The following is a 26,920-nucleotide window of genomic DNA, read 5'->3' as shown; positions in this document are numbered from 1 at the left end:
ATGTATTCTCTCATATCTAGGCCCAAATGTACCACTCACAGTTTATCAGAGTGAGCTGAGCTCATGGCGTAGATCTACGGTTTGGACCCTGAACATAAAGCCGTAGATCTACGGGACGGACCCTGAAAGGGTTAACAAGCGAAATGTGGGGCACCGTAATGTGAGAGTGAAAAAGTTAATAGGCAAAAGGAGAAAGAAAAAATAAAATATACAACAAGGGAAGGTGGCAGTAGGTCTACTGAAGCAGTGACGTCACACCAGTTTGTATGCCATTATACATATAAAGTGTAACACCGAATGTGAAGTGTATTCTGTAATAAGTGAAAAGTGAAATCACTTGAGGAACGCGGGATGCATGAGCATATATGATTATAAACATCACGGGTGAAGGAGTTACAAAATAGTGAGAGAAGGCCTATGTACGACCACTACGTCATCAGCTTCTGGCAACTTGTCATCACACCGCTGTCAGCGCAAGTATTCCACCTATTGAGGTTGCATATTGCAAGATTGAATCTGGTCCTGCATTACTGTTAGATACTGGTCACTCACTCCTGCAAGCCATTACCAGAATTAGAGTAGAAATAGCATAGAGGACAGTGCAAGGTGTAAAGCGGTAGTGAGGGATAACGTCAGACACTTAAGCTGAGACAAGCTAAATTTTACAACCTAGCTACTTTCTGAATTTTAGAAGTAGAATCGATAAGTGTTACAAGTATTGGTAAGCTTTGAATTACTGGTATCTACCGGTATTCATTAGCAGTATGAATACTTAGAAGTGGGGGCACACACACACACACACACACACACACACACACACACACACACACACACACACACACACACACACACACACACACACACACACACACACACACACACGCACGCACACGCACACGCACACGCACATACACACATACACTCTGGGGGGACAGACCAGATGGGGACACCAACAAGGAATACACCAACAAGTGTTGGACGACATACATACAGATGAGGAGGAGGTGAAGAAACTGCTAAGGGACATCGATACCTCAAAGGCAATGGGACCGGACAACATCTCTCCATGGGTCCTTAGAGAGGGAGCAGATATGTTGTGCGTACCACTTACCACAATCTTCAACACATCCCTGGAAACTGGGCAACTACCTGAGGTATGGAAGACAGCAAATGTAGTTCCCATTTTCAAAAAAGGAGACAGAAAAGAGGCACTAAACTATAGACCTGTGTCATTGACGTGTATAGTATGCAAAATTATGGAGAAGATTATCAGGAGGAGAGTGGTGGAGCACCTGGAACGGAACAGGAGTATAAATGCCAACCAGCACGGATTCACGGAAGGCAAATCCTGTGTCACAAACCTTCTGGAGTTTTATGATAAAATAACAGAAGTAAGACAAGAGAGAGAGGGGTGGGTTGATTGCATCTTCTTGGACTGCAAGAAGGCCTTTGACACAGTTCCTCACAAGAGATTAGTGCAGAAGCTAGAGCATCAGGCGCATATAACAGGAAGGGCACTGCAATGGATCAGAGAATACCTGACAGGGAGGCAACAACGAGTCATGGTACGTAATGATGTATCACAGTGGGCACCTGTGACGAGCGGGGTCCCACAGGGGTCGGTCCTAGGACCAGTGCTATTTTTGGTATATGTGAACGACATGACGGAAGGGTTAGACTCAGAAGTGTCCCTGTTTGCAGATGATGTGAAGTTAATGAGGAGAATTAAATCTGATGAGGACCAGGCAGGACTTCAAAGAGACCTGGACAGACTGGACACCTGGTCCAGCAAATGGCTTCTCGAATTTAATCCTGCCAAATGCAAAGTCATGAAGATAGGGGAAGGGCACAGAAGACCACAGACAGAGTATAGGCTAGGTGGCCAAAGACTGCAAACCTCACTCAAGGAGAAAGATCTTGGGGTGAGTATAACACCGAGCATGTCTCCGGAAGCACACATCAATCAGATAACTGCTGCAGCATATGGGCGCCTGGCAAACCTGAGAACAGCATTCCGACACCTTAGTAAGGAATCATTCAAGACACTGTACACCGTGTATGTCAGGCCCATACTGGAGTATGCAGCACCTGTTTGGAACCCGCACTTGATAAAGCACGTCAAGAAACTAGAGAAAGTACAAAGGTTTGCAACAAGGTTAGTTCCAGAGCTAAGGGGAATGTCCTATGAAGAAAGATTAAGGGAAATCGGCCTGACGACACTGGAGGACAGGAGGGTCAGGGGAGACATGATAACGACATATAAAATACTGCGTGGAATAGACAAGGTGGACAAGGACAGGATGTTCCAGGGAGGGGACACAGAAACAAGAGGCCACAATTGGAAGTTGAAGACACAAATGAGTCAGAGAGATAGTAGGAAGTATTTCTTCAGTCATAGAGTTGTAAGGCAGTGGAATAGCCTAGAAAATGACGTAGTGGAGGCAGGAACCATACACAGTTTTAAGACGAGGTTTGATAAAGCTCATGGAGCGGGGAGAGAGAGGGTCTAGTAGCAACCGGTGAAGACGCGGGGCCAGGAGCTAGGACTCGACCCCTGCAACCACAAATAGGTGAGTACAAATAGGTGAGTACACATACACACACATACACACACACACACAAGAAGAGCTCACTCGAGCGGAGCAAAGTTACTGGTAATGGGCGATTTCAACCACAGGGAGATCGACTGGGAAAACCTGGAGCCACATGGGGGTCCCGAAACATGGAGAGCCAAGATGATGGATGTGGTACTTGAAAACCTCATGCATCAACATGTCAGGGACACAACCAGAGAGAGAGGGGAGGATGAGCCAGCAAGACTGGATCTTGTGTTCACCCTGAGCAGTTCAGACATTGAGGACATCACTTACGAGAGGCCCCTTGGAGCTAGCGATCATGTGGTTCTGAGTTTTGACTATATAGTAGAGTTACAAGTGGAGAAGGTAACAGGAACTGAAGGGGACAGGCCAAACTATAAAAGGGGGGACTACACAGGTATGAGAAACTTCCTGCAGGAGGTTCAGTGGGACAGAGAAATGGTAGGAAAATCAGTAAACGAGATGATAGAATATGTGGCAACAAAGTGCAAGGAGGCAGAGGAAAGTTTTGTTCCCAAGGGAAACAGAAATAATAGGAAGACCAAAACGAGTCCTTGGTTTACCCGAAGGTGTAGGGAGGCAAAAACTAAGTGCAACAGAGAATGGAAAAGGTACAGGAGGCATAGGACCCAGGAAAACAAGGAGATTAGTAGAAGAGCCAGAAACGAGTATGCGCAGATAAGGAGGGAGGCCCAGCGACAGTATGAAAACGACATAGCATCGAAAGTCAAATCTGACCCGAAACTGCTGTATAGCCACATTAGGAGGAAGACAACAGTCAAGGACCAGGTGATAAGGCTGAGGAAAGAAGGTGGAGAACTCAGAAGAAACGATCAAGAGGTATGTGAGGAGCTCAACACGAGATTTAAGGAAGTATTTACAGTAGACACAGGAAGGACTCTGGGGGGACAGACCAGATGGGGACACCAGCAAGGAATACACCAACAAGTGTTGGACGACATACATACAGATGAGGAGGAGGTGAAGAAACTGCTAAGGGACATCGATACCTCAAAGGCAATGGGACCGGACAACATCTCTCCGTGGGTCCTTAGAGAGGGAGCAGATATGTTGTGCGTACCACTTACCACAATCTTCAACACATCCCTGGAAACTGGGCAACTACCTGAGGTATGGAAGACGGCAAATGTAGTTCCCATTTTCAAAAAAGGAGACAGAAAAGAGGCACTAAACTATAGACCTGTGTCATTGATGTGTATAGTATGCAAAATTATGGAGAAGATTATCAGGAGGAGAGTGGTGGAGCACCTGGAACGGAACAGGAGTATAAATGCCAACCAGCACGGATTCACGGAAGGCAAATCCTGTGTCACAAACCTTCTGGAGTTTTATGATAAAATAACAGAAGTAAGACAAGAGAGAGAGGGGTGGGTTGATTGCATCTTCTTGGACTGCAAGAAGGCCTTTGACACAGTTCCTCACAAGAGATTAGTGCAGAAGGCACTACAGTGGATCAGGGAATACTTGTCAGGAAGACAGCAGCGAGTCATGGTACGTGGCGAGGTGTCAGAGTGGGCACCTGTGACCAGCGGGGTCCCGCAGGGGTCAGTCCTAGGACCAGTGCTGTTTCTGGTATTTTTGAACGACATGACGGAAGGAATAGACTCTGAGGTGTCCCTGTTTGCAGATAACGTGAAGTTGATGAGAAGAATTCACTCGATCGAAGACCAGGCAGAACTACAAAGGGATCTGGACAGGCTGCAGACCTGGTCCAGCAATTGGCTCCTGGAGTTCAATCCCACCAAGTGCAAAGTCATGAAGATTGGGGAAGGGCAAAGAAGGCCGCAGACGGAGTACAGTCTAGGGGGTCAGAGACTACAAACCTCACTCAAGGAAAAAGATCTTGGGGTGAGTATAACACCAGGCACATCTCCTGAAGCGCACATCAACCAAATAACTGCTGCAGCATATGGGCGCCTAGCAAACCTCAGAACAGCATTCCGACATCTTAATAAGGAATCATTCAGGACCCTGTACACCGTGTATGTTAGGCCCATATTGGAGTATGCGGCACCAGTTTGGAACCCACACCTAGCCAAGCACGTGAAGAAACTAGAGGAAGTGCAAAGGTTTGCAACAAGACTAGTCCCAGAGCTAAGAGGTATGTCCTACGAGGAGAGGTTAAGGGAAATCAACCTGACGACACTGGAGGACAGGAGAGATAGGGGGGACATGATAACGACATACAAAATACTGAGAGGAATTGACAAGGTGGACAAAGACAGGATGTTCCAGAGATTGGACACAGTAACAAGGGGACACAGTTGGAAGCTGAAGACACAGATGAATCACAGGGATGTTAGGAAGTATTTCTTCAGCCACAGAGTAGTCAGTAAGTGGAATAGTTTGGGAAGCGATGTAGTGGAGGCAGGATCCATACATAGCTTTAAGCAGAGGTATGATAAAGCTCACGGCTCAGGGAGAGTGACCTAGTAGCGATCAGTGAAGAGGCGGGGCCAGGAGCTCGGACTCGACCCCCGCAACCTCAACTAGGTGAGTACACACACACACACACCCACACACACACACACCAACACCCACACACACACACCAACACCCACACACACACACCAACACCCACACACACACCCTCACACACACCCACACCCACACACACACCCTCACACACACCCTCACACACACCCTCACACACACCCTCACACACACCCTCACACACCCTCACACACACCCACACACACCCACACACACACCCACACACACACACACACACACACACACCCACACACACACACACACATGCACACACACACCCACACATGCACACACACACACACCCACACATGCACACACACCCACATGCACACACACACACCCACACACACACACCCACACGCACACACCCACACGCGCGCACACACACACACACACACACACACACACACACACACACACACACACACACACACACACACACACACACACACACACACACACACACACACACACATGCACACATGTGGTAATGCTTTATTTACAGCTAGCAAAGTCAGGGTATTTCTCCAGAATGGTCTGCAATATACCACTGTGGATAAAATACTTTGCCATTTCTTGAACATTTCTGAGTGAGTTGTTTCTAAATTCATTAATTTGATCACACTCCAGTACATAATGACGCAATGTGTGACAGTAGTCCATCTGGCAAAGTTTACATTTCGTTTGGTCTACATCTGGTGGTGGTGATTTAACCTGCCATAGATACTTGTAACCCAGCCGGAGCCGGGCAGTAGTGACATCCAAGAGTCTGCTTATCTTGTTGGATGCACCATAGACATGTGGCTCCTCCTGCATGATGGAATGATGATAGATGAACTGACTTGTGTCAATCTCCCTAAGTCTTAGGCCAATAAAGTTCATTTGAAGTTCTTTTCGTATTATTGTTCTCAAACTGCTAACTGACAACCCAAGATTGTAATCTACCCCCTCTTTGAAAGCATACAGCTTAGCCAATTTATCAGTTCTATCATGCATCTGAAGACCAATGTGAGATGGAATCCACAGCATGTGCACTCTGACTCCACTGTCCACAATCTTACCATATCTATGTCTGGCTTCTGACACAAGCATGCCACAATTTATTCTTAATGAGTTGAGAGCATTTATGGATGACAGAGAATCAGTTACAGTTAAAGAGTCAACCTTTGATACATGGACACCACATTTGAGTGCAAGGAGTATGGCAAACAGTTCTGTTTGAAGGGTAGAGGCCCAGTTATTGATGCGTGCTCCAATTTCTTTATGAGAGCCATCACTCTGTGTGACAACAGCAGCACTACCAGCTGCACCAGTGGACTGGTGAACAGAACCATCGACGTAAATAATTTGTGAAAGAGTGTTCTGTGTGACTAAGTTATCAATACAGCTTAAGGCATCATGTTTGGCTTCAAGACAAAGCTTTGGTTGTGATTTAAGAAGAGTTTTGGGGGGAAATGGAGGAATGGTAGTTTGGAATGGGGTAATATCCCATGGAGCAGGGAAATGTCTCTGTTGTCTAACTTGATATAGATCATGTAGCTGGGTTCATGTGGAGGTCGGTTCCAGTTTTTTCGATCCATCTGGAAGGATGTTCACCAGTGCTGAGGAAAGTTTGGAGGGCTTCTGTGCAGGGGTTTGAATGGGCTAGCCTAAGCATATTGACCCCAATAAGGATATTTCTTTCAGTAACACGATCTCTAATGCTTGGAATATTAAGTTCTTTCCGCATATTTAAAATTTTGGCAGTACGAGGGCATCCTAGGATGATCCTCATTGCTTCGTTTTGCAGTTTTTCCAGCCCTCCAAGCTTCCAGTCAGACACGAGTGCAAGTAGTGGCGCCGCATAATCAACCAATGATCTAATATAAGCAAGATACATCATTTTCACAATTTTAACATTAGCACCATACCTGGGATGAAAACCTGTCACAACTCTAAGTGCTCTCAGCCTTTCTTTGTATTGGCGACAAAGTCTCGTTACAACAGGTCCAAGTAGTGGAACCTCAAAGCCTAGATACCTGTATCTGCTTACATATTCTAGAAGAGACCCATCATGCAACTGGATCTGACGAACTGTGCCTCTCTGCCGAGGAGGACGCCTGTTGAGTATCTTTGTTTTATCCCATGAGATTATTAACCCCAGGTCCTGACACGAGGCTAGTACATGATTAAGAATGTTTTGGGTGTTGGAGAATCTGGTAGTGTGAATCATTATGTCATCAGCAAAACTAACCATATAATGATGGGGCTGGCTAGGCATGGCATTAAGTAAGGCATTAATCAAAATGTTGAAAAGGGTGGGACTAAGTACACCTCATTCTGAGAGAGTGTTTTCCAGGTCTTTTTTATATCTCCTCTTGTGTCAGTGAATCTACTGGAGTAGTATAGTTGTTTGGCTTTCTTTATTACTTTGGTGAGGACTGATGAATAGTGTTTAAGAATATCTTTGTGTATTAAGCCCTGTCTATATTGCTTTTCATATTGGTGTTTCTTATCAATGGATTTCAGAATGGTGCTGGTTAGCCATGGGCAACCAAGCCGTTTGTTTGTGATCTGTTTCGTTTTTATAGGACAATGTTTGTTGTATAGTCTAAGTAATTTGTTAAGAAAAATGTCTGTCCAGTCATTAATACCATTGGCCTTGGAGAATTCTGTAGGCCAGTCAACAGTCTCTAGGTCAGCTGTGAACTTCCTTATTGAGGCCTCATCATGGAGTCTAAATGAAACTTTGTTGTATTCAAGTGGTGGTTTACTAATGTTTGTCAAGAGGAAGGTAGGGTAGTGGTCTGTAGTGCTATCTGTGATTATCCCTGATTTAAGGGGGGCTAGTATATTGGTCCATATGTGGTCTATTATGGTTGCACTTGTTTCAGTGAGCCTGGTTGGTTTAGTTATTGTTGGTATGAGAAGTGTGTTGTTCATATTGTTGATGAAATCAGTTACAGGCTGATCATCTAGTAGGCCAAGGTTGATGTTGAAGTCTCCAGCTAAGAGAAGGTGGTGCTTATTCATTTGTCTGTTTGTTATTAGTGCCTTTAGTTTCTCACTGAAATTTGGGATGTTTGTGTGGGGTATCCGGTAAATGGCACCGATTGTTATAGGCGTCTTAAGGTTTTTTACAGTAAAATTAGCATGGTATGTATTGCTTTCCCTAACAATAATGTCCATCAGGGGTTCATCGAAGAACAACTGAAAGCATTCCAGTTCAGTGGGATTGTTCCCAAGTGTACATGATGGCCGTATTCCACTTTGTCCTCCATCAAAGTCATGGGGATTGGAAACAAACTCGTCATCTTGCTACCAATCCCTGATGCGGTCAGCTGGTGCGTTCTGGATATTGTAATGTGGTTGTGGTTGTGCAGGTTGTGGTTGTGGGAGTGTGGGGTCGGGTGAGACTGGTTGTAGTTGTGTCAGAGTCAGCGGGTAATAATGTGGCCCACTGCTGGTGTCACATGACTCATGCCACCATCACTATCACCACCACCGCCTGCTGCCTCACTCACATCATTTATACCCATCGTAACAATATCGTCATCTTCACTATCAGGACGTGGTGTAGGGCCACGGGATGTGCTCCGAGATGTACTCCTTCCTCTTGGAAAAGCATATGGCACACTACCAGACCGCATGCGACGTCGTATATACTGCCGCTTCACTGGGGAATATTCACCCTCACTGTCGCAACTAGAACTGCTTTCAATAACCTTGAAATCACTGTCACTATCACTTGCACTGCTCACATCTGAGTCTTGTACACGGGCAAATAGTTTCCTCTTTCATCCTGGTACAGGTGAACATGAACGAGCCGGCCCAACACCAGAGGTGGAAGGTTGTGGGTTATCTGAGTTTTCATCACTAATTATGTTATCCTGGGTAATTTTCTCGGTCACACCCGCTTCAAAACCAGGGAATTCACTTTCACTGACACTATCATCACTGTTTGAGCTATCACTTGGGAACAAAAGACCTCCAATCCGCCGAGGAGTGAGGAACTTCTTACCGCGAGGCATGGTGAAAATGGACTACCAAGATGGCATTCCCACAATGCGCCGCTGAGTCCCAGATTTTTTTCACAGGGTGCACACCGACCACTGAGACCCATTCTCTCTCGTTTAGGCCTACCAGCCCTCTCCTGCTTGATTTGAAGCCACTAGAATTTATGCGTATAGATACGTCAAACACGGTATCTCCCATGACGTATATATACGACCGCGACAGTCAAAGGGTTAAGTAGGATAAATCAGTGTTAAAAGTTTGAGCTGATCAGGAGAGAGTTTCTCAAGTTAGCAGCACTGATTTTTAAAAATTTGACTAGCAGACACCTGCATATGTTAATGCTGTAGTTACTTAAAGCTTTCCTGTGTTAGATTACACCTATATTAAAAATTTAAACCTAATTAGCTCAGGCACTGGCAAGTTATAAACAAAAACCTTGGAAGAAAAATACAGATATTGAAAAGGGATGTGTTAACTACTTAATCCAGTTACCCTGTGAGGGACATGCCAGTAAATATGTTCATTTAGGTACAAGTACATACGTATAAGTAAAATTATCATACATAGCAACATATGTGTAAATTACCTAGGATAACCCCCCCCTTAAAAAAAAAAAAGTCGAAGTGACTTATTTCCATTGGAGTCCTTATAGTATCTTATTGTCAACTGTAAACTTTTTTAATGAGGAATGCAGTGCTGTATGACCCTGGTGGGTTTAGTGCTTCTTTTTTATTGTAATAATAATTGCATGAGGAACCTCAAACTGAGTATACAGTACCTCTAATTGTTCATTTAATCAGATTGTAATAAAAATTTTTATAATGAAGTATTTTCATCACATTTACAGGTCTTCAAAGAAAATGAGCGGTAGAGGAAGAAAGAACAGTGGTAGAAGAGGACTGGTAAGAATTTATCTTAATTTCTTAATACAGTTAACACTTGCACATATTCCATTTTTATAGGAAAATAAGGGTCACAAAAAAATTTCAAATCACTTTACTTATCTTTTTTCTTAACTTTGATATTGACAAAACTTCTTTTATATATACAGTTCAAATTGGGATTTGTGCATTACATTTTTATGTGTCTTTGTTTATGTAAGGTATAAATTTTTAATAAAATTTTCTTAACGTGAGTTTCCTGAAGTAAACCTACCTACATCATGCACTGAGAAGCAGTTTGCTTCTCTAAGTAATTATTTTCTTGTAGATAAAGAGCAAGAATATGTTTTTGTAGTTGTTGTACTATTAACCCAGAGCTAAAACTGAAAGGATTCATATTTGATCATTTCTGAGTGCAGCCACTACTTCCTGCCCCCAAGACTTGAGTAAGACTGAGTTGTTCTGAATCTTTCATAAATGTTACTTTCTTCGCACTCCAACAGCACATCTGCTTTGAAAAGGACTTGTCTCCATTTGTGTCAAACAAGCTTCAGGATGCTCAAGCTCCTACCACTCAAAACCTCCTTTACATCCTTTTCACGAATCACAAAATCATGATAACACGATTGCAAACAAACATTGGTACAGGTGAGGATCGAACTCATGGCAGGTGAGTCATAAAACTCCAGGCCACTGCATAAGCCACTGGGCCAGCTGGCTACAATAAGATTCATCTACAGTAAGATTCCTCGAACTCATGGCAAGTGAGTCATAAAACTCCAGACCAGTGTGTAAGGCACTGGGGCCAGCTGGCTACAAAAAGATTCGTCTTATTGTAGCCAGCTGGCCCAGTGCCTTATGCACTGGCCTGGAGTTTTATGACTCACTTGCCATGAGTTTGAGTCCCACTCATTCTGTGGTTAATCCTTGTCACATCTTGGAAGGATGAAGGAGGTTACAGTATATTGTTTGTTTTTTGTAAACTTAATTGTAAAGCTGTCCAGTAATAATAAGTTAATTTTGAGGCTGCCCATAATGCCCTATTGGAGTCAGTGGAGACGTGTCTTTTAGGGTTTGACATGTTATTAAATTATGAGCAAGGTAACACACTATTTATGAAGGGATGAAGGAAAACCAGTCAGCTGGATTTGAGTCCTGGAGGTGGGAAGTACTGTGTCTATTCTGAAGGCCTGAAGGATGGGTGTGGATGTTGCAGTTTAGAGGGTCATTTGAAATGTTATGTCTACATGCTTCTGGCACAATGGCTATTAACCCTTTCAGGGTCCATCCTGTAGATCTACGGCTTTACGTTCAGGGTCCAAACCATAGATCTACGTCATGAGCTCAGCTCACTCTGATAAACTGTGAGTGGTACATTTGGGCCTAGATATGAAAGAATACATCTATGTGGTATGTGTGCACCACATAAAACAAATCCTGCAGCACACTGTGTATAATGAGAGAAAAAAACTGAAATCATGATTTTTCGATTAAAACAGCGACTTTGCAGTGTTTTTTCGTATGTTTTTTATAGTTTTATTTGCGATTTCTTGGTCTCATTTGATAGAATGGAAGACATATTACAGAAATAGAGATGATTTTGATTGGTTTTAGCACTGGAAATGGCTTGAAACTGAGCTCAAAGTAACGGAAATGTTAAATTTTTGCTGATATTCAAGAGTAAACAAACGACCTCACACGGTCTAATACACATCAGCTGGTGGGTCTAATATGTATTCACAAATATGGTGATGATATTTATACAATTATTACAGTATTGCATAACAGTAAATCTTCTGTTTTTTGGTGTGAATAAAATTCATTATGTGAATAAAAAATCAAAATGGAATTTATTTGTAAAGCCTCAAAGCATAACTAATGAACAGAAAAAATGTTAGTTTAGTTCCAGGAATACCTACATTGTTTATTCTGGACCCTATTTTGAAATTGGAATATTTTGAACTTTGTGTTAAATTGGCCAAATTAACAATTTCTTATCACTTTATTTTGTAGTTGAAACAGTTGACTTGGCGATTTCTTGTGCTCAATCGATAGAATAGAAGTAATACTAGTGAAATAGCTAAGAATTTGATTGACTGGAATAATGTAATTGGCCTAAAATGGGAGTCAAAGTCGGCAAAATCGCCGATTCGTAAATATCGCTGACACATCAAAATTCGTGAGAGCATAATTTCGTCAATTTTCCATTAAATTTCGTACTTTTTGTTTTATTACCTTCACAAAAAGAATCTCTGCCATTTCATAAGAAAAAATAACAAATTTTTTTTTTGAAAATTCTTGGACACTGGGGCACCACTTCAGATTTGGGCCTTGGACCCTGAAGGGGTTAAATGAATGATGGTGAATGTTTCTTTTTTTTTTATGTGGGGAGGGGGGGAGGAGACTGCTTTGGTGAGAGATGGCTGATGTTGTAGAAGGAAACACATAATAAAAAATGAAGTCTTTATAACATGAGAATGTTATAATTTTAGCATTTTAATTTTAACCTTGCATTTTATCACATAGTCTTAGCTTCCAGAGACAGTCATACTTGATTGTTTACTTAGTTATGACTATAAAATTAATAATTTTTGCTGATATTATTGACCACCCTAAGGATGGTTGTCTTTAAATGCATGTAAAGCCCTGCCAAGTCCTTATGATAAGTTATAAAAGGAAGTTTGATAAGTCATCACATCTTACTGTGAATTTTTTTTATCTTGTGACCAGTGACTATTTAAATCCTCATACACATTATCAGAACTCTTCTGGATAGTTTCCTCATCCATCAATTAAAGAAGTTTTCCCATAGGAATTAATACATGCATTGATCATTAATCATAAATTTTGAGTATTCACACTACCCATACAGAGTAGAACCCCCGTATCCACTGATTCGGTATCCACGGTTTCAGTTATCTACGGTTTACTGTGGCCCGAAAATACCTCTTAATTTTGCATAATAATGGCCCCAATGTGCAAGAGTAAAGAAGCTGACAGTTCTTCAAAGCCTAAGAGAGGCCATGAAGTACTTCCCATCAGTGAAAAAGTGATAATTCTCCACTTACTGTGCATAATTTATCAGTTAAACTTTATAATAGCTATGTGTAGGACTTACATATAGGGTTTGCTACTATACGTGGTTTTGGTGTCTAAGAAACTTATCCCCCGTGGATACAGGGGTCCTACCGTATATGGATTTGTTTGTGAATAAAAAGTTTACTTCAGGATTCTTATTTTGATATTGTTTCTTTTAGGGTTCCTGCTGTAGCTTAGATCAAAATCCGTATAACTCAGAGGGCAATGGAACACCAAATAGAGCCACTAAGCCACACCAGAAACGGCGTCAGAGTGAAGGAGATAGCAGTCCACGCTCTGCAGATAGACAAGATCAAACAATTTCAGGACAGGAAGTTACCCATTGGTCTTATTATCATGATGGAAATGTGAAAATTCCAGAGATCTGTGTTTACTCTATTGACAAGCGTTGCATGTATGAAAAAAGTGGATGCGTAAGACTCCATGCTAAATGTACAAGTCAGTGGCAGGTGATGCATCGTGGTAATTGGTATAATATGCGAAATTTTCACTCAAAAGAAATTGAGGATGCTTTTGAGGATGTGACAAAAGATTCTGTAAAATTAACTATTTTGAATCCACAAAAAGTGGGAAATAGTGGTACTGGAATGATAAAGATTCTTGGAACTAAACAATGGGAAGCGGTTTTTGAAACTATGATGCTGAAATGTCTCACAACTGATGGTTCTCCAAATACCATGATGAATATTCGTAGATTATCAACACAGTCAGCAGCCATATCAAAGAGTGGCAAGGCAACTCTGTATGAATGGTTCTTTCAAGATGAACAAAAAAAATGGATTAAATATGGTGAAACTAACAGCTTGGGGATGACACATTTAGTTTCCTCGGTAAAATCAGATGAAATTGAGCAAAACTTTTGTACAAATCCCTCTTCCCCATTGATTTTCAGTAACTCATTGTTTACATATCAGTTGGATTTTGCAGCAATGAAGCAAAAAAATTTGAAAACTGGCAAGGAAAAATCAGTGCGACGGCGGCCTGTTAAAAAGCAAAGCACAAAACCAAACCCAGTTGTCAAGAAAGACAATTTGCCTTCTGCATGGTCTGTTATGAAGGATACAGATATTGTGATTCAGGTAGCATTGGACACATCCTGCGTAGAATACCGTGATATTATGACTCGGTTGCTGGCCACTCTCCCTTCTGCTCGAGCAAGAACAGTAAAGAGGATTCAGAACCCCTTTTTGTGGCGGGCTTTCGAAAACAAGAAACAAGAATTGTCTCTTAAATATGGTGTTAAAGAAGAACTAAATGTTCAGAAAATGTTCCATGGAACAAGATCTGAGCATGTAAATGATATCTGTAAAGAAAATTTTGATTATAGGTTGCATGGCACAAATGTTGGACATGCATATGGCAAGGGTACCTACTTCTCAAACAGGTGAGAATTAATGCATGGTTTTCTATATACTGCATGGTGTGATGATTGATTTATTTACGGGTTTGTGGCTTGGTTGGTAGCATCTTCAGCTCACATACTAAAGGTCTGGGATCGATCCCTGGCACAGGTGAAATGCTGGCCATGGCTCCTTACACCTGCTGCCCCTGTTCACCTAACAATAAGTAGGCACCTGGGTGTTAGCTAACTGTTGTGGGTGGCATTCTGGGGGAATGGCTTAAAGTGCTCTGCATAACCAGGGCCATGTTGTCAGCTAGGTATCATGTACGTACTTGTAAAAATAAAGCTTATTATTATTTAGTATGTAATGATTGGTTAATTTAATTACTAGTGTATGATTTATTTATTTAATTACTGTGATTTGTTTATTTCCTAAACTGTATGTAATGACTTTGTTTTATTTTATATACTGCATTGTATTTTATTTCTGTTCAGTATGTGTATTATGTATCATCAGTGCTGTACAGAAAAACCTGTGTAGCCTTTATAGAGACAAAGCACAGAGACTTGCACAGAGAACAGTACACCAAGTTGGTGCATTGTTTTCTGTGAATGTTCTGGCCAATGATATATCACAGATTACCTTTCCTCAGTTTGCTCCAGTTGGTGAGGAGGGGTTTCTGGGATATATCACGGGTCTTGAGACATGTTGTACTTTGGATCCTATAAATGTCCTATTTTTTTATAAATGTGCTGATAAATCATTGTTTTGAAAGTGGATATTTTTTACAATCAGTGAAGGAAGCTTTGGTTTGATCACTGCTCAAGAAGACTTATCTTGTTTCAGAAAATATGGTCCTTTATAAATTCATTACATGTGTTTTTTTAAACCAAATGTTTCCCTTTCTGCAGCAGAGTAATGTTTTACTATTTGTACAGTCTGTGTATAGACTATTGCATTCAATGGAGATGGCTTTGTGTAAAGTTCATGACGATTTGGTACTGAGCTCTTGTTTTGGAAATGTGTTGCTGCTAATTTTGTTGGACCTCTGTGCTGCATATGATCCCATTGATAGAATTACTAAGTGATCTTTTGGCTATGGCCTTAGGGATGCTGCTTTGTCACTTCTGAAAGCTGTATCTTTCTGGTCGGTGATATTAAGTAGTAGGCAGTGACTATCTGAGCCATCTCCTTTGCCCTATTATTATGGCTTTTCTCAGGTCTGTTTTTCAACATATTTTCTCTTTATTTTAGTAGCTTAGCCTTATTTTTGGATGCTCATGGGGTTGATTATTATTTTTAAGCATTTGGGTTCTGTGTGCAGAAGACAAAACTGCTTTAGCTCTCTTCTGTTGCATATTCAGACTTTGATGACAAATAGAAAACAAACTAAATGTGGGTAAAACAGAGATTTTCATTATCAGGGGAAATCTCAGGAAATAACAGGAAATAACTATTAAAATTATTTTTGTTAAATATTTGCTTATTTATGAACATAAGAAGAGTGATGCACAGCAGTAGGCCTTCTAGGCAGTTCCTTCTCAGACTCAACTCTTCTCACTCATATATTTGTCCAATGTATTTTTAATGCTATCCAATCTCAGCTACAGCAACTACTTGGCAGCTTTACCCACTGATTCACAACTCTGTTACCAAACTAATGTTTTTCTGTAATCTAAGTTAACCCCTTCAGGGTCCAAGGCCAAAATCTGAAGTGGTGCCCCAGTGTCCAAGAATTTTCCAAAAAAAAAAAATTTTTATTTTTTCTTATGAAATGGTAGAGAATCTTTTTGTGAAGGTAATAAAACAAAAAGTACGAAATTTGATGGAAAATTGACGAAATTATGCTCTCGCGAATTTTGATGTGTCAGCGATATTTACGAATCGGCGATTTTGCCGACTTTGACTCCCATTTTAGGCCAATTACATCATTCCAGTCGACCAAATTCTTAGCTATTTCACTAGTATTACTTCTATCGACTGAGCACAAGAAATCGCCAAGTCAACTGTTCCAACTACAAAATAAAGTGATCGGAAATTGGTAATTTGGCCAATTTAACACAAAGTTCAAAATATTCCAATTTCAAAATAGCATCCAGAATAAACAATGTAGGCATTCCTGGAACTAAACTAACATTTCCTCTGTTCATTAGTTATGTTTTGAGGCTTTACAGATGAATTCCATATTAATTTTTATTCACATAAGGAATTTTTATTCACACCAAAAAATAGAAGATTTACTGTTATGCAATATCGTAATAATTGTATAAATATCATCACCACATTTGTGAATGTATATTAGACCCACCAGTTGGCGTGTATTAGACATGTGAGGTCGTTTGTTTACTCTTGAACATCGGCAAAAATTTAACATTTCCGCTAATTTGAGCTCAGTTTCAAGCCATTTCCAGTGCTAAAACAAATCAAAATCATCTCTATTTCTGTAATATGTCTTTCATTCTATCAAATGAGACCAAGAAATTGCAAATACAATTATAAAAAACATACGAAAAAACACTGCAAAGTTTTAATCGAAAATCTTGGTTTCAGTTTTTTTTCTCTCATTATACACAGTGTGCTGCAGGATTTGTTTTATGTGGTGCACACATACCACATAGATGTATTCTCTCATATCTAGGCCCAAGTGTACCACTCACAGTTTATCAGAGTGAGCTGAGCTCATGACGTAGATCTACGATTTGGACCCTGAACGTAAAGCCGTAGATCTACGGGACGGACCCTGAAAGGGTTAATCTAATATAATTCTCTTATTTAGCATTTTTTCTTGATTACATATCCACAGTTCTCAATTCATATTTCCTTTATTTATGCCTATCTTTCACTTGTACTGTATACTTGAGGAAGAGGTGGTGGTGGTGGCAGCTGTGGCTGTTGCCTCAGTGGATGATGCTGGACCTATGGCTGCTGCTGCTGTTAGGGTTCTTCTTGTTTTATAGCATAGATCACCTGAAGTTTTATGACTGGTAAAATAGTTAAATACAATTATCAGGTTGGCAAATATTGGGTAGGCAGCTATTTTATTTTGTACCCAAAATAACCTAGCAACATATCCTAACTTTTCTAAAATTTATGGGACATAATATTTCTTGATTGATTTACCTAATCTAAGAATTTCCTGAGAATGGAAGAAACTTGAATTGATCAAAAAGTGTTGAAATAAGAGAAATTACAAAATTCTTAATCTCTCTCCCACAGTGCTGCTTTTTCTCTGAAATATTCACCACCTGACAGTTTTGGCTACCAGTATCTGTTCCTGGCTGAAGTAATCATCGGAGAAGTGGTACAAGGAAATGCATCCATGACTCGCCCACCCAAAAATCCTGTCACTGGTGAGTTGTTCAATACAACAGTAGATAGCATGAGTTCACCAAAAATCTTTGTTAAGTATGACATGCAAGAATATTATCCTCTGTATATTATAGCACTTACTAAAGATAAAATCTAGAAGACTGCTTATCTGTTACATAACCCAGGGAGCAATAATTTCTGCAAATACTTTTATGAAACTTCTAAATTTTATTACTGTAAAATAGATGTTATTTTTCAGTTATAGTGAAAGAATTAATTTTTTAAAGTTTAATTAACCGAAGGTACCTTTTTGGGTTTAGTGTTTACCTTTATTTTTATTATAATAATAAGAATAATTAAATACAGTAGATGAAATTATAAATTAATTAAAAGTAAGAATTAAGGGTGCTCAAATATGTGTAAGTGGATGTGACCTGGACCTGATTAGGTTGGGTTAGTACCTTGAGCCAGTAGGGGACTTGGACTTGCCTCACATGGGCCAGTAGGCCTGCTGCAGTGCTCCTTCTTTCTTGTGTTCATACAAAGTTTCCATTATTCAGTTTGTGTGTGCATTTGGGGAGATGATTCTGATCTGTGGTGATGGAGATAAATGGTATAAAATACCGACACGATGGAAAAAACACAAATGCAGTATAATGCGATTCGTTATTGACAATGTTTTTGCCCACACAGTGGGCTTTATCACGTCACAAAGAGATCAGTTTGTGAGTTTCTAAATAAAAGATCACGTTATACTGCATTTGTTTATTTTTCTATCTATGGTGGTATTAGTATAATGAGAATGGTCATTATAGCATTTTTTTATTATTACAGTATTATTATTATTTTTAACACCTGCCATCTTCCATCAAGGTACGACGAGTCCGTAAAGGAAGAAACAAATATAAATACTTTATTTCTTTTATGCAGTATACAATTAATATAGTTTACATGTAATAAAATATTTTTGGGCACAAAAGAAAGGTACTAGCATGCAGTGCATTTTAGGTAAATTAGTCCTAGTGCTTAATGCTACTTAAAAACTAGACACAGTTTATTAAATAGGAGTTACTAAATGTACAGAAGAAGGTGGTTAAATGAGCAATAGTACAATTTTAAAAGTATTCACTAATACTTCAGACTGATTTAATGATCTTCAGTTAAGTAGGATTTCTTAAGCAGTTAACTAGAGGTGCCCTATGACTTGGTTGGTAGCGCACCCAGCTTGTGTACTGAGTGCCCGTGGTTCGATCCCCAGCCAGGTGGAAACGGGCACGTTTTTTTGCACCTGCTGTCCCTGTTCACCTAACAGTAAGTAGGTACCTGGGTGCTAGCCAACTGTTGTGGGTCACATCCTGGGGGGTGATAGTATGCCTTAACCCTTCCACTGTTAAGACCCCTGCTCGCAAACGTGCTCTCGGTGTCAAACAATTTAAAAAAAAAGTTCTTATGAAATGATAGCGAATCTTTTCCTGATGGTAATGAAACCCAAAGTACGAAATTTAATGGAAAACTTATGTAATTACACTCTCGCGAACTTAGTAGTCTCGGTGATATTTACACATCTCCAATTTTGCCCACTTTGAGCCCTATTTTCAGCCAATTACATTGTTCCGGTCGACCACACTCATAGCTATTTCGCTAGAACTCCATTTGTTCTATCGATTGAGTACAAGAAACCGCCCATTTACTGATTTCAACTACCCGGTAAAGTGATCAAAAATTGGTAATTTGGCCAATTTCATAAGCAATTCAAGTAAGGCCAATTTCAAAATAGGGCCCAGAATAAACAATGCAGACATTCCTAGCATTAGAATAACATTTTCTCAGTTCATTAGTTACATCTCCAGGCCCCTCTTATATTTAGCTTGCTTTCCATTTTGAATTTTTATTCACACAAAAAATAGAAGATTTACTGTTATGCAGACTTGCATTATTGTAAAAATGGCATAGATAATATCAGCACTTTTTTTTTCTTTTCAACAAGTTGGCCGTCTCCCACTGAGGCAGGGTGACTGAAAAAGAAAGAAAATTCCCAAAAAGAAAATACGTACTTTCATCATCATTCAACACTTTCACCTCACTCATACATGATAACTGTCTTTGGAGAGGTGCCCAGATACAACAGTTTAGACACATATGTGAAGATGTATAACATATCCCTCCAAGCTGCCAGTATCCTAAACCCCTCCTTTAAAGTGCAGGCATTGTACTTCCCATTTCCAGTACTCAAGTCCAGCTATATAAAAATAACTGGTTTCCCTGAATCCTTTCACTAAATATTACCCTGCTCACACTCCAACAGCTCATCAGGTCCCAAAAATTATTTGTCTCCATTCACTCCTATCTAACAGGCTCATGCACGCTTGCTGGAAATCCAAGCCCCTTGCCCACAAAACCTCCTTTACCCCTTCCCTCCAACCTTTTTCAGGACAACCCATACTGTGCTTTCCTTCCCCTACAGATTTATACACTCTCCATGTCATTCTGCTATGATCCATTCTCTCTAAATGACCAAACCACCTCAACAACCCCTCTTCAGCTCTCTTGACTAATACTTTTATTAACTCCACACCTTCTAATTTCCACACTCTGAATTCTCTGCATAATATTTACACCACACATTGCCCTTAGAGAGAACATCTCCACTGCCTCCAACCACCTCCATGCTGCAGCATTTACAACCCAAGCTTCACACCCATATAAGAGTGTTGGTACTACTATACTTTCATACATTCCCCTCTTTGCCTCTACAGATAGTTTTTTGTCTCCACATAATCCTCAATGCACCACTCACCTTTTTTCCTTCATCAATGTTATGGTTAACCTCATCCTTTATAAACCCATCCGCTGACATGTCAACTCCCAAATATCTGAAAACATTCACTTCTTTCATACTCCGTCTCTCCAGTGTGATATCCAATTTTTCTTTATCTAAATTGTTTGATACCCTCATCGCCTTACTCTTATCAATGTTCACTTTCAACTTTCTACCTTTACACACCCTCCCAAAGTTGTCCACTAACCTTTTCAACTTTTCTTTAGAATCTCCTATAAGCACAGCAAAAAGTAACTGTCAACTCACATTTTGTACTTGATTTTAATCCCACCCCTCTCCCCAACATCCTAGCATTTACCTCTTTCACAACCCCATCTGTAAGTATATTAAATAACCATGGTGACATTATACATCCCTGACTAAGACCTACTTTTACCAGGCAGTAATCTCCCTCTCTCCTACACACCCTAACCTGAGCCTCACTATCCTCATAAAAACTCTTTATAGCATTTAGTAACTTACTACCTGTTCCATACACTTGCAACATCTGCCACATTGCTCCCCCATCCACTCTATCACACACCTTTTCTAAATCCATAAATGCAATGAAAACTTCCCTACCTTTATCTAAATACTGTTCACATATATGCTTCAATATAAACACTTGATCTACACATCCTCTACCCACTCTAAAGCCTCCTTGCTCATCTACGATCCTACTCTCTGTCTTTCCTCTGATTCTCTCAATAATAACCCTACCGTACACTTTTCCTGGTATACTTAGTAAACTTATTTTTACAATCTCTATTGTCCCCCTTCCCTTTATGTAAAGGAACTATACACGCTCTCTGCCAATCTCTAGGTACCTTCCCCTCTTTCATACATTTATTAAACAGAAATACCAACCACTCCAACACTATATCCCTCCCTGCTTTTAACATTTCTGTCATGATCCCATCAGTTCCAGCTGCTTTACCCCCTTTCATTCTATGTAATGCCTCATGCACCTCCCCCACACTCACATCCTGCTTTTCTTCACTCCTAAAAGATGTTATACCTCCCTGGACAGTGTATGAAATTACTGCCTCCCTTTCTTCATCGACATTTAAAAGTTCCTCAAAATATTCCTGCCATCTACCCAATACCTCCATCTCCCCATCTACTAACACCCCTACTCTGTTTATAACTGACAGATCCATTCGTTCCCTAGGTTTTCTTCACTTGTTTATCTCCAAATTTTTTTCTTATTTTCTGCAAAATTTCTTGACAGTGCCTCTCCCATTCTATCATCTGCTCTCCTTTTACACTCTCACCACTCTCTTCACCTTTCTTTTACTCTCCACATACTCTGCTCTTCTTATAACACTTCTGCTTTGTAAAAACCTCTCATAAGCTTCCTTTTTTCTCTTTTATCACACCCTTTACTTCATTCCACCAGTCACTCCTCTTTCCTCCTGCACCCACCCTCCTATAACACAAACTTCTGCCCCACATTATAATACTGCATTTTTAAAACTATTCTAATGCTCTTAAACCCCCTCCTCCCACTACTCATTTTTGCACTAGCCCACCTTTCTGCCAATAGTTGCTTATATCTCACCCCAACTTCCTCCTCCCTTAGTATATACACTTTTACCTCTCTCTTACTTGCTGTTGCCATTTTCCTTTTGTCCCATCTACCTCTTACTATAACTGTAGCTACAGCTAAATAATAATATGATATATCAGTTGCCCCTCTATAAACATGTACATCCTGAAGCCTACCCATCAACCTTTTGTCCACCAATACATAATCTAACAAACTACTTTCATTACGTGCTATATTGTACCTTGTATACTTATTTATCCTATTTTTCATAAAATATGTATTACTTATTACCAAACCTCTTTCTACACATAGCTCAATTAAAGACTCCCCATTTTCATTTACCCCTGGAACCCCAAATTTACCTTCTTCCTTCACAATATTTTTGCCCACTAGATTCAAAACTCCCAACACACTTACTCAACATTTCCCAAAATCTCTCTCTCTCCTCTACACTTCTCTTGTCTCCAGGTGCATAAACGCTTACTATAACCCACTTTTCACATCCAACCCTTATTTTACTCCACATAATCCTTGAATTTATACATTTATATTCCTTCTTTTCCTGCCATAACTTATCCTACAACATTATTGCTACTCATTCTTTAGCTCTAACTCTATTTGAAACCCCTTTTAAACTTTGTTTCACTTAATGCCAGGACATCCAGCTTCTCCTCATTCATAACATCCAATCATCTCTTTCTTATTCACACAACATCCACGCACATTCAAACATTCCACTTTGACAGTTTTCTTCTTTTTCTTCTTAGTAGGATTACTAGCCCATTGTTCCCGGCATTTTAGTTGACTTTTACAACACACATGGCTTATGGAGGAAAGATTCTTATTCTACTTCCCCATGGATATAAAAGGTAAAGCAATAAGAACAAGAACTATTAAGACAAAATCAAAGAAAACTCAGATGAGTGTGTATACATAAACGTATACATGTGTGTGTAGTGTGACCTAAGTGTAAGTAGAAGTAGCAAGATATACCTGAAATCTTGCATGTTTATGAGACAGAAAAAAGACACCAGCAACCCTACCATCATGTAAAACAAATACAAGCTTCCTTTTTACACCCACTTGGTAGGATGGTAGTATCTCCCTGGGTGGTTGCTGTCTACCAACCTACTACTTATCAGTGCATTTGTGAAAGCATATTAGACCAACCAGTTCATGTGTATTGGACGTGTGGTGTGATTTGTTTACTCTTGAACATTGGCAAAAATTGAACATTTCTGCTACTTTCAGCTCAATTTCAGGGTACTTTTAGTCCGAAAACCCATTCAAAATTATCTCTATTTCTGTAATATATCTTCCATTCTATTAAATGAGACCAAGAAAACGAGAATACAACCATAAATACTGTACAAAAATGCACCATTAAGTCGCTGTTTTAAACCAAAAACACGGTCGGAGTGTTTTTTCCTCATTATGCACTGCGTGCTGCAGGATTTTTTTTTATATTGCATACACTGACCACTCACACCCATTCTCTTATATATGTAGGCCTACCAGCTTTCTCCTGCAAGATTTGAAGCCACTAGAATTTTGGCATAATATTACGGGACCGACACTGGCTTGCAAGCCATAATATTACGGGACTGACAGTGATAGGGTTAACGCTTTGAGGGTCCAAGAATTTTCTCAAAAAAAAAAAATTCCTGTGTTTTCTAATGAAATTGTAGAGAATCCTTTTATGAAGGTAATAAAACAAAAAGTACGAAATTTGATGGAAAAATTGATGAAATTACACTATTGCGAATTTTACTTCGTCAGCGATACAGTGGACCCTCGGTTATTGGCCATAATCTGTTCCAGAAGCTTGGCCAAAACCAAAATGGCCGAGAACCGAAATAATATTTCCCATAAAAATTAATGGAAATACAGTTAATCTGTTCCAGACAAAAATCTTCACAAAAAAAAAAAATTATGACAATTATATAAGTACATGTATTACATACTTTTATTGAAGACTAATTCTGGCTTCTGGAAGATAGGGAGGAGGAAAGAGGGAGGAGTTTGTGTTTGGAAGGAGAATCCCCCTCCATATGGACTTCAGGTAACAAGTCCTTTTCCAGGGTTACTTCCCTTCTTTGTCTTTTAATGCCACTAGGACCAGCTTGAGAGTCACTGGACCCCTGTCACACAACAAATCTGTCTATAGAGGTCTGTTTCTGGTGTCTCTCCAAGATTTCCCTGAAGTGGGACAGGGTTTTGTCACTGAACATGTTGCAGATATGGCTTGTTTCCTCTTGGTCAAGGTGGTATTTCTCCACAAAAGCTTGCACCCTAGTCCACATTGCACACATTTCTTTAATCTCTGAAGAAGGCACCTCCTTCACTCCCTCTTCCTCCTCTGAAGCAGGTTCCTCAGCTGCAGTCTGTTGCTGTTTGAGTTGAAGGTCTTGCAGCTCTTCAGTGGTTAGCTCTTCCCTGTGGTCCTCCACCAACCCTTCCACATCCTCGCTACTCACCTCCATCCCCACAATAGAGTCCACAGGGTCAGCTTCATACCCTTTAAAATCCATTTTTTGGACACAACCTGGCCACAATTTTCTCCAAGCAGAGTTCAAAGTCCTGAAAGTCACTCCCTCCCAGGTCAACTGAGTGTCCAAGGTCATTTCAAAATACTTTTGAAACATTGCTTTTGTGTAGAGTTTTTTGAAGTTAGAAATGACTTGCTGGTCTATGGGCTGGAGGAGAGGAGTGGTGTTAGGAAGCAAGAACTTCAATGTGATGAAACTGAAGTCCCTAAACACCTGGTCTTCTAAGTCTGGAGGATGTGCAGGAGCATTGTCTAATACCAGGAGGCACTTGAGTGGCAATTTCTTTTCCAAGAGGTACTTTTTCACACTTGGGCCAAACACATCATTAACCCACTCTTTGAAAATTTGCCTTCTGACCCATGCCTTATGATTAGCTTTCCACATCACACACAAACTATTCTTGACGACATTGCTTTTCTTGAACACTCTGGGATTCTCTGAGTGATACACCAATAAAGGCTTCACTTTAAAATCCCCACTAGCATTACCACACAACAAAAGAATAAGCCTGTCTTTCATAGGCTTATGCCCTGGCAGTGCCTTTTGCTCCTGCGTGATGTAGGTCCTGTTTGGCATTTTCTTCCAAAACAGGCCTGTTTCGTCACAATTGAACACATGTTGGGGTTTGAATCCTTCAGCCTTTATGTACCCCTAGAATTCCTGCACATACTTTTCAGCCGCACATTTGTCAGAACTTGCAGCCTCTCCATGCCTTACAACACTGTGTATGCCACTATGTTTCTTACATCTGTCAAACCAGCCTTTGCTGGCCCTAAATTCACTACCAGCAGCACTTTGTTCCAGGGGTTTTCTGTAGAAGATCCTTATGTAACTGCCTTGCCTTCTCACATAATAGATTCCATAACACTGTCTCCCACTAATTCTTTTTCCTTAATCCACAATAATAACAACTTTTTCATCTCTTCCATTATTGGTGACCTTTGTTTCGTTAGAAAAGTTGCTCCTTTTGCAACATTAGCGTCCTTGATTTGTTCTTTTTTTGCCAAGATGGAAGTTCCAGCACTCGCACACCACTCTCATATTTTTCAGTCACTTCACACTTAAATTCCATGGTGCTTTTCACTTTCTTTGCCACAGGAACTTTCTTTGGAGCCATGGTTACTTATTTCACAGTTGCACTTCAAAAAAACTACCAAAAACAGTGGATAACAAGCAGAAGCTTCCTCACCCACCGAGAGAGACAGCTAAACTGATGAGCAAGCTGCCCCAGCTGGTGGATGGATGCACCCCAAACGGCCGATCACTGAAATAACGGCTGATCACTGGAAGCCGGAAAACCAGCCGATCACCGAGTTGGCCGATAACCGAGGGTCCACAGTACAGTGGAACCTCAAAAATCGAACTTTCTTCGGTCCAGAAGTCTGTTCGATTGCCTTTACCGAATGAATTTATTCCCATCAGGAATAATGTAAATTAGATTAGTCCATTTCAGACCCTTAACCCTTTGACTGTTGTGGCCGTATATATACGTCTTACGAGGTACCGTGTTTGACGTATATATACTCATAAATTCTAGCGGCTTCAAACCAAGCAGGAGAAAGCTGGTAGGCCCACATGTGAGAGAATGGGTCTGTGTGGTCAGTGTGCACCATATAAAAAAAATCCTGGAGCACGCAGTGCATAATAAGAAAAAAAAACTCCGACCGTTTTTTTTTTTAATTAAAATGCCGACTTTGTGGTCTATTTTCGTATAGTATTTATGGTTGTATTCTCGTTTTCTTGGTCTCATTTGATAGAATGGAAAACATCTTATAGAAATAGAGGTGATTTTGATTGATTTTACTATAAAAAGAACCTGGAAATAGAGCTCAAAGTAGGGGAAATGTTTGATTTTTGCAGACATGACATCTCCACTGCCTCCAGCCTTCTCCTCGCTGCAACATTCATCACCCACGCTTCACACCCATATAAGAGCGTTGGTAAAACTATACTCTCATACATTCCCCTCTATGCCTCCAAGGACAAAGTTCTTTGTTTCCACAGACTCCTAAGTGCACCACTCACTCTTTTTCCCTCATCAATTCTATGATTCACCTCATCTTTCATAGACACATCCGCTGACACGTCCACTCCCAAATATCTGAATACGTTCACCTCCTCCATACTCTCTCCCTCCAATCTGATATTCAATCTTTCATCACCTAATCTTTTTGTTATCCTCATAACCTTACTCTTTCCTGTATTCACCTTTAATTTTCTTCTTTTGCACACCCTACCAAATTCATCCACCAATCTCTGCAACTT

The 26,920-nt window shown here is 40.4% G+C and overlaps 1 protein-coding gene across 3 annotated transcripts in view; it reads left to right on the top strand.

The window, feature by feature from the left end:
- LOC128697410 (protein mono-ADP-ribosyltransferase PARP11) overlaps window positions 1–26,491 on the top strand; it is a 58,777-nt gene extending 32,286 nt beyond the window's left edge. For all 3 annotated transcript variants that reach the window (XM_053789033.2, XM_053789032.2, XM_053789034.2), the window contains exons 2-4: window positions 9,955–10,009; window positions 13,246–14,471; window positions 17,647–26,491. In XM_053789033.2, the coding sequence (XP_053645008.1) occupies window positions 9,968–10,009; window positions 13,246–14,471; window positions 17,647–17,896 (1,518 nt within the window). In that variant the 5' untranslated portion in view covers window positions 9,955–9,967 and the 3' untranslated portion in view covers window positions 17,897–26,491. The remainder of the gene's footprint in view (window positions 1–9,954; window positions 10,010–13,245; window positions 14,472–17,646) is intronic.
- Window positions 26,492–26,920: the final 429 nt, after the last annotated feature.

Source organism: Cherax quadricarinatus, chromosome 44 (genome assembly GCF_038502225.1).
Source record: "Cherax quadricarinatus isolate ZL_2023a chromosome 44, ASM3850222v1, whole genome shotgun sequence".
Lineage (NCBI taxonomy): Eukaryota > Metazoa > Arthropoda > Malacostraca > Decapoda > Parastacidae > Cherax > Cherax quadricarinatus.
Note: the sequence above shows the minus strand (reverse complement) of the source record. Positions and strands in the feature narration are given on the sequence as shown.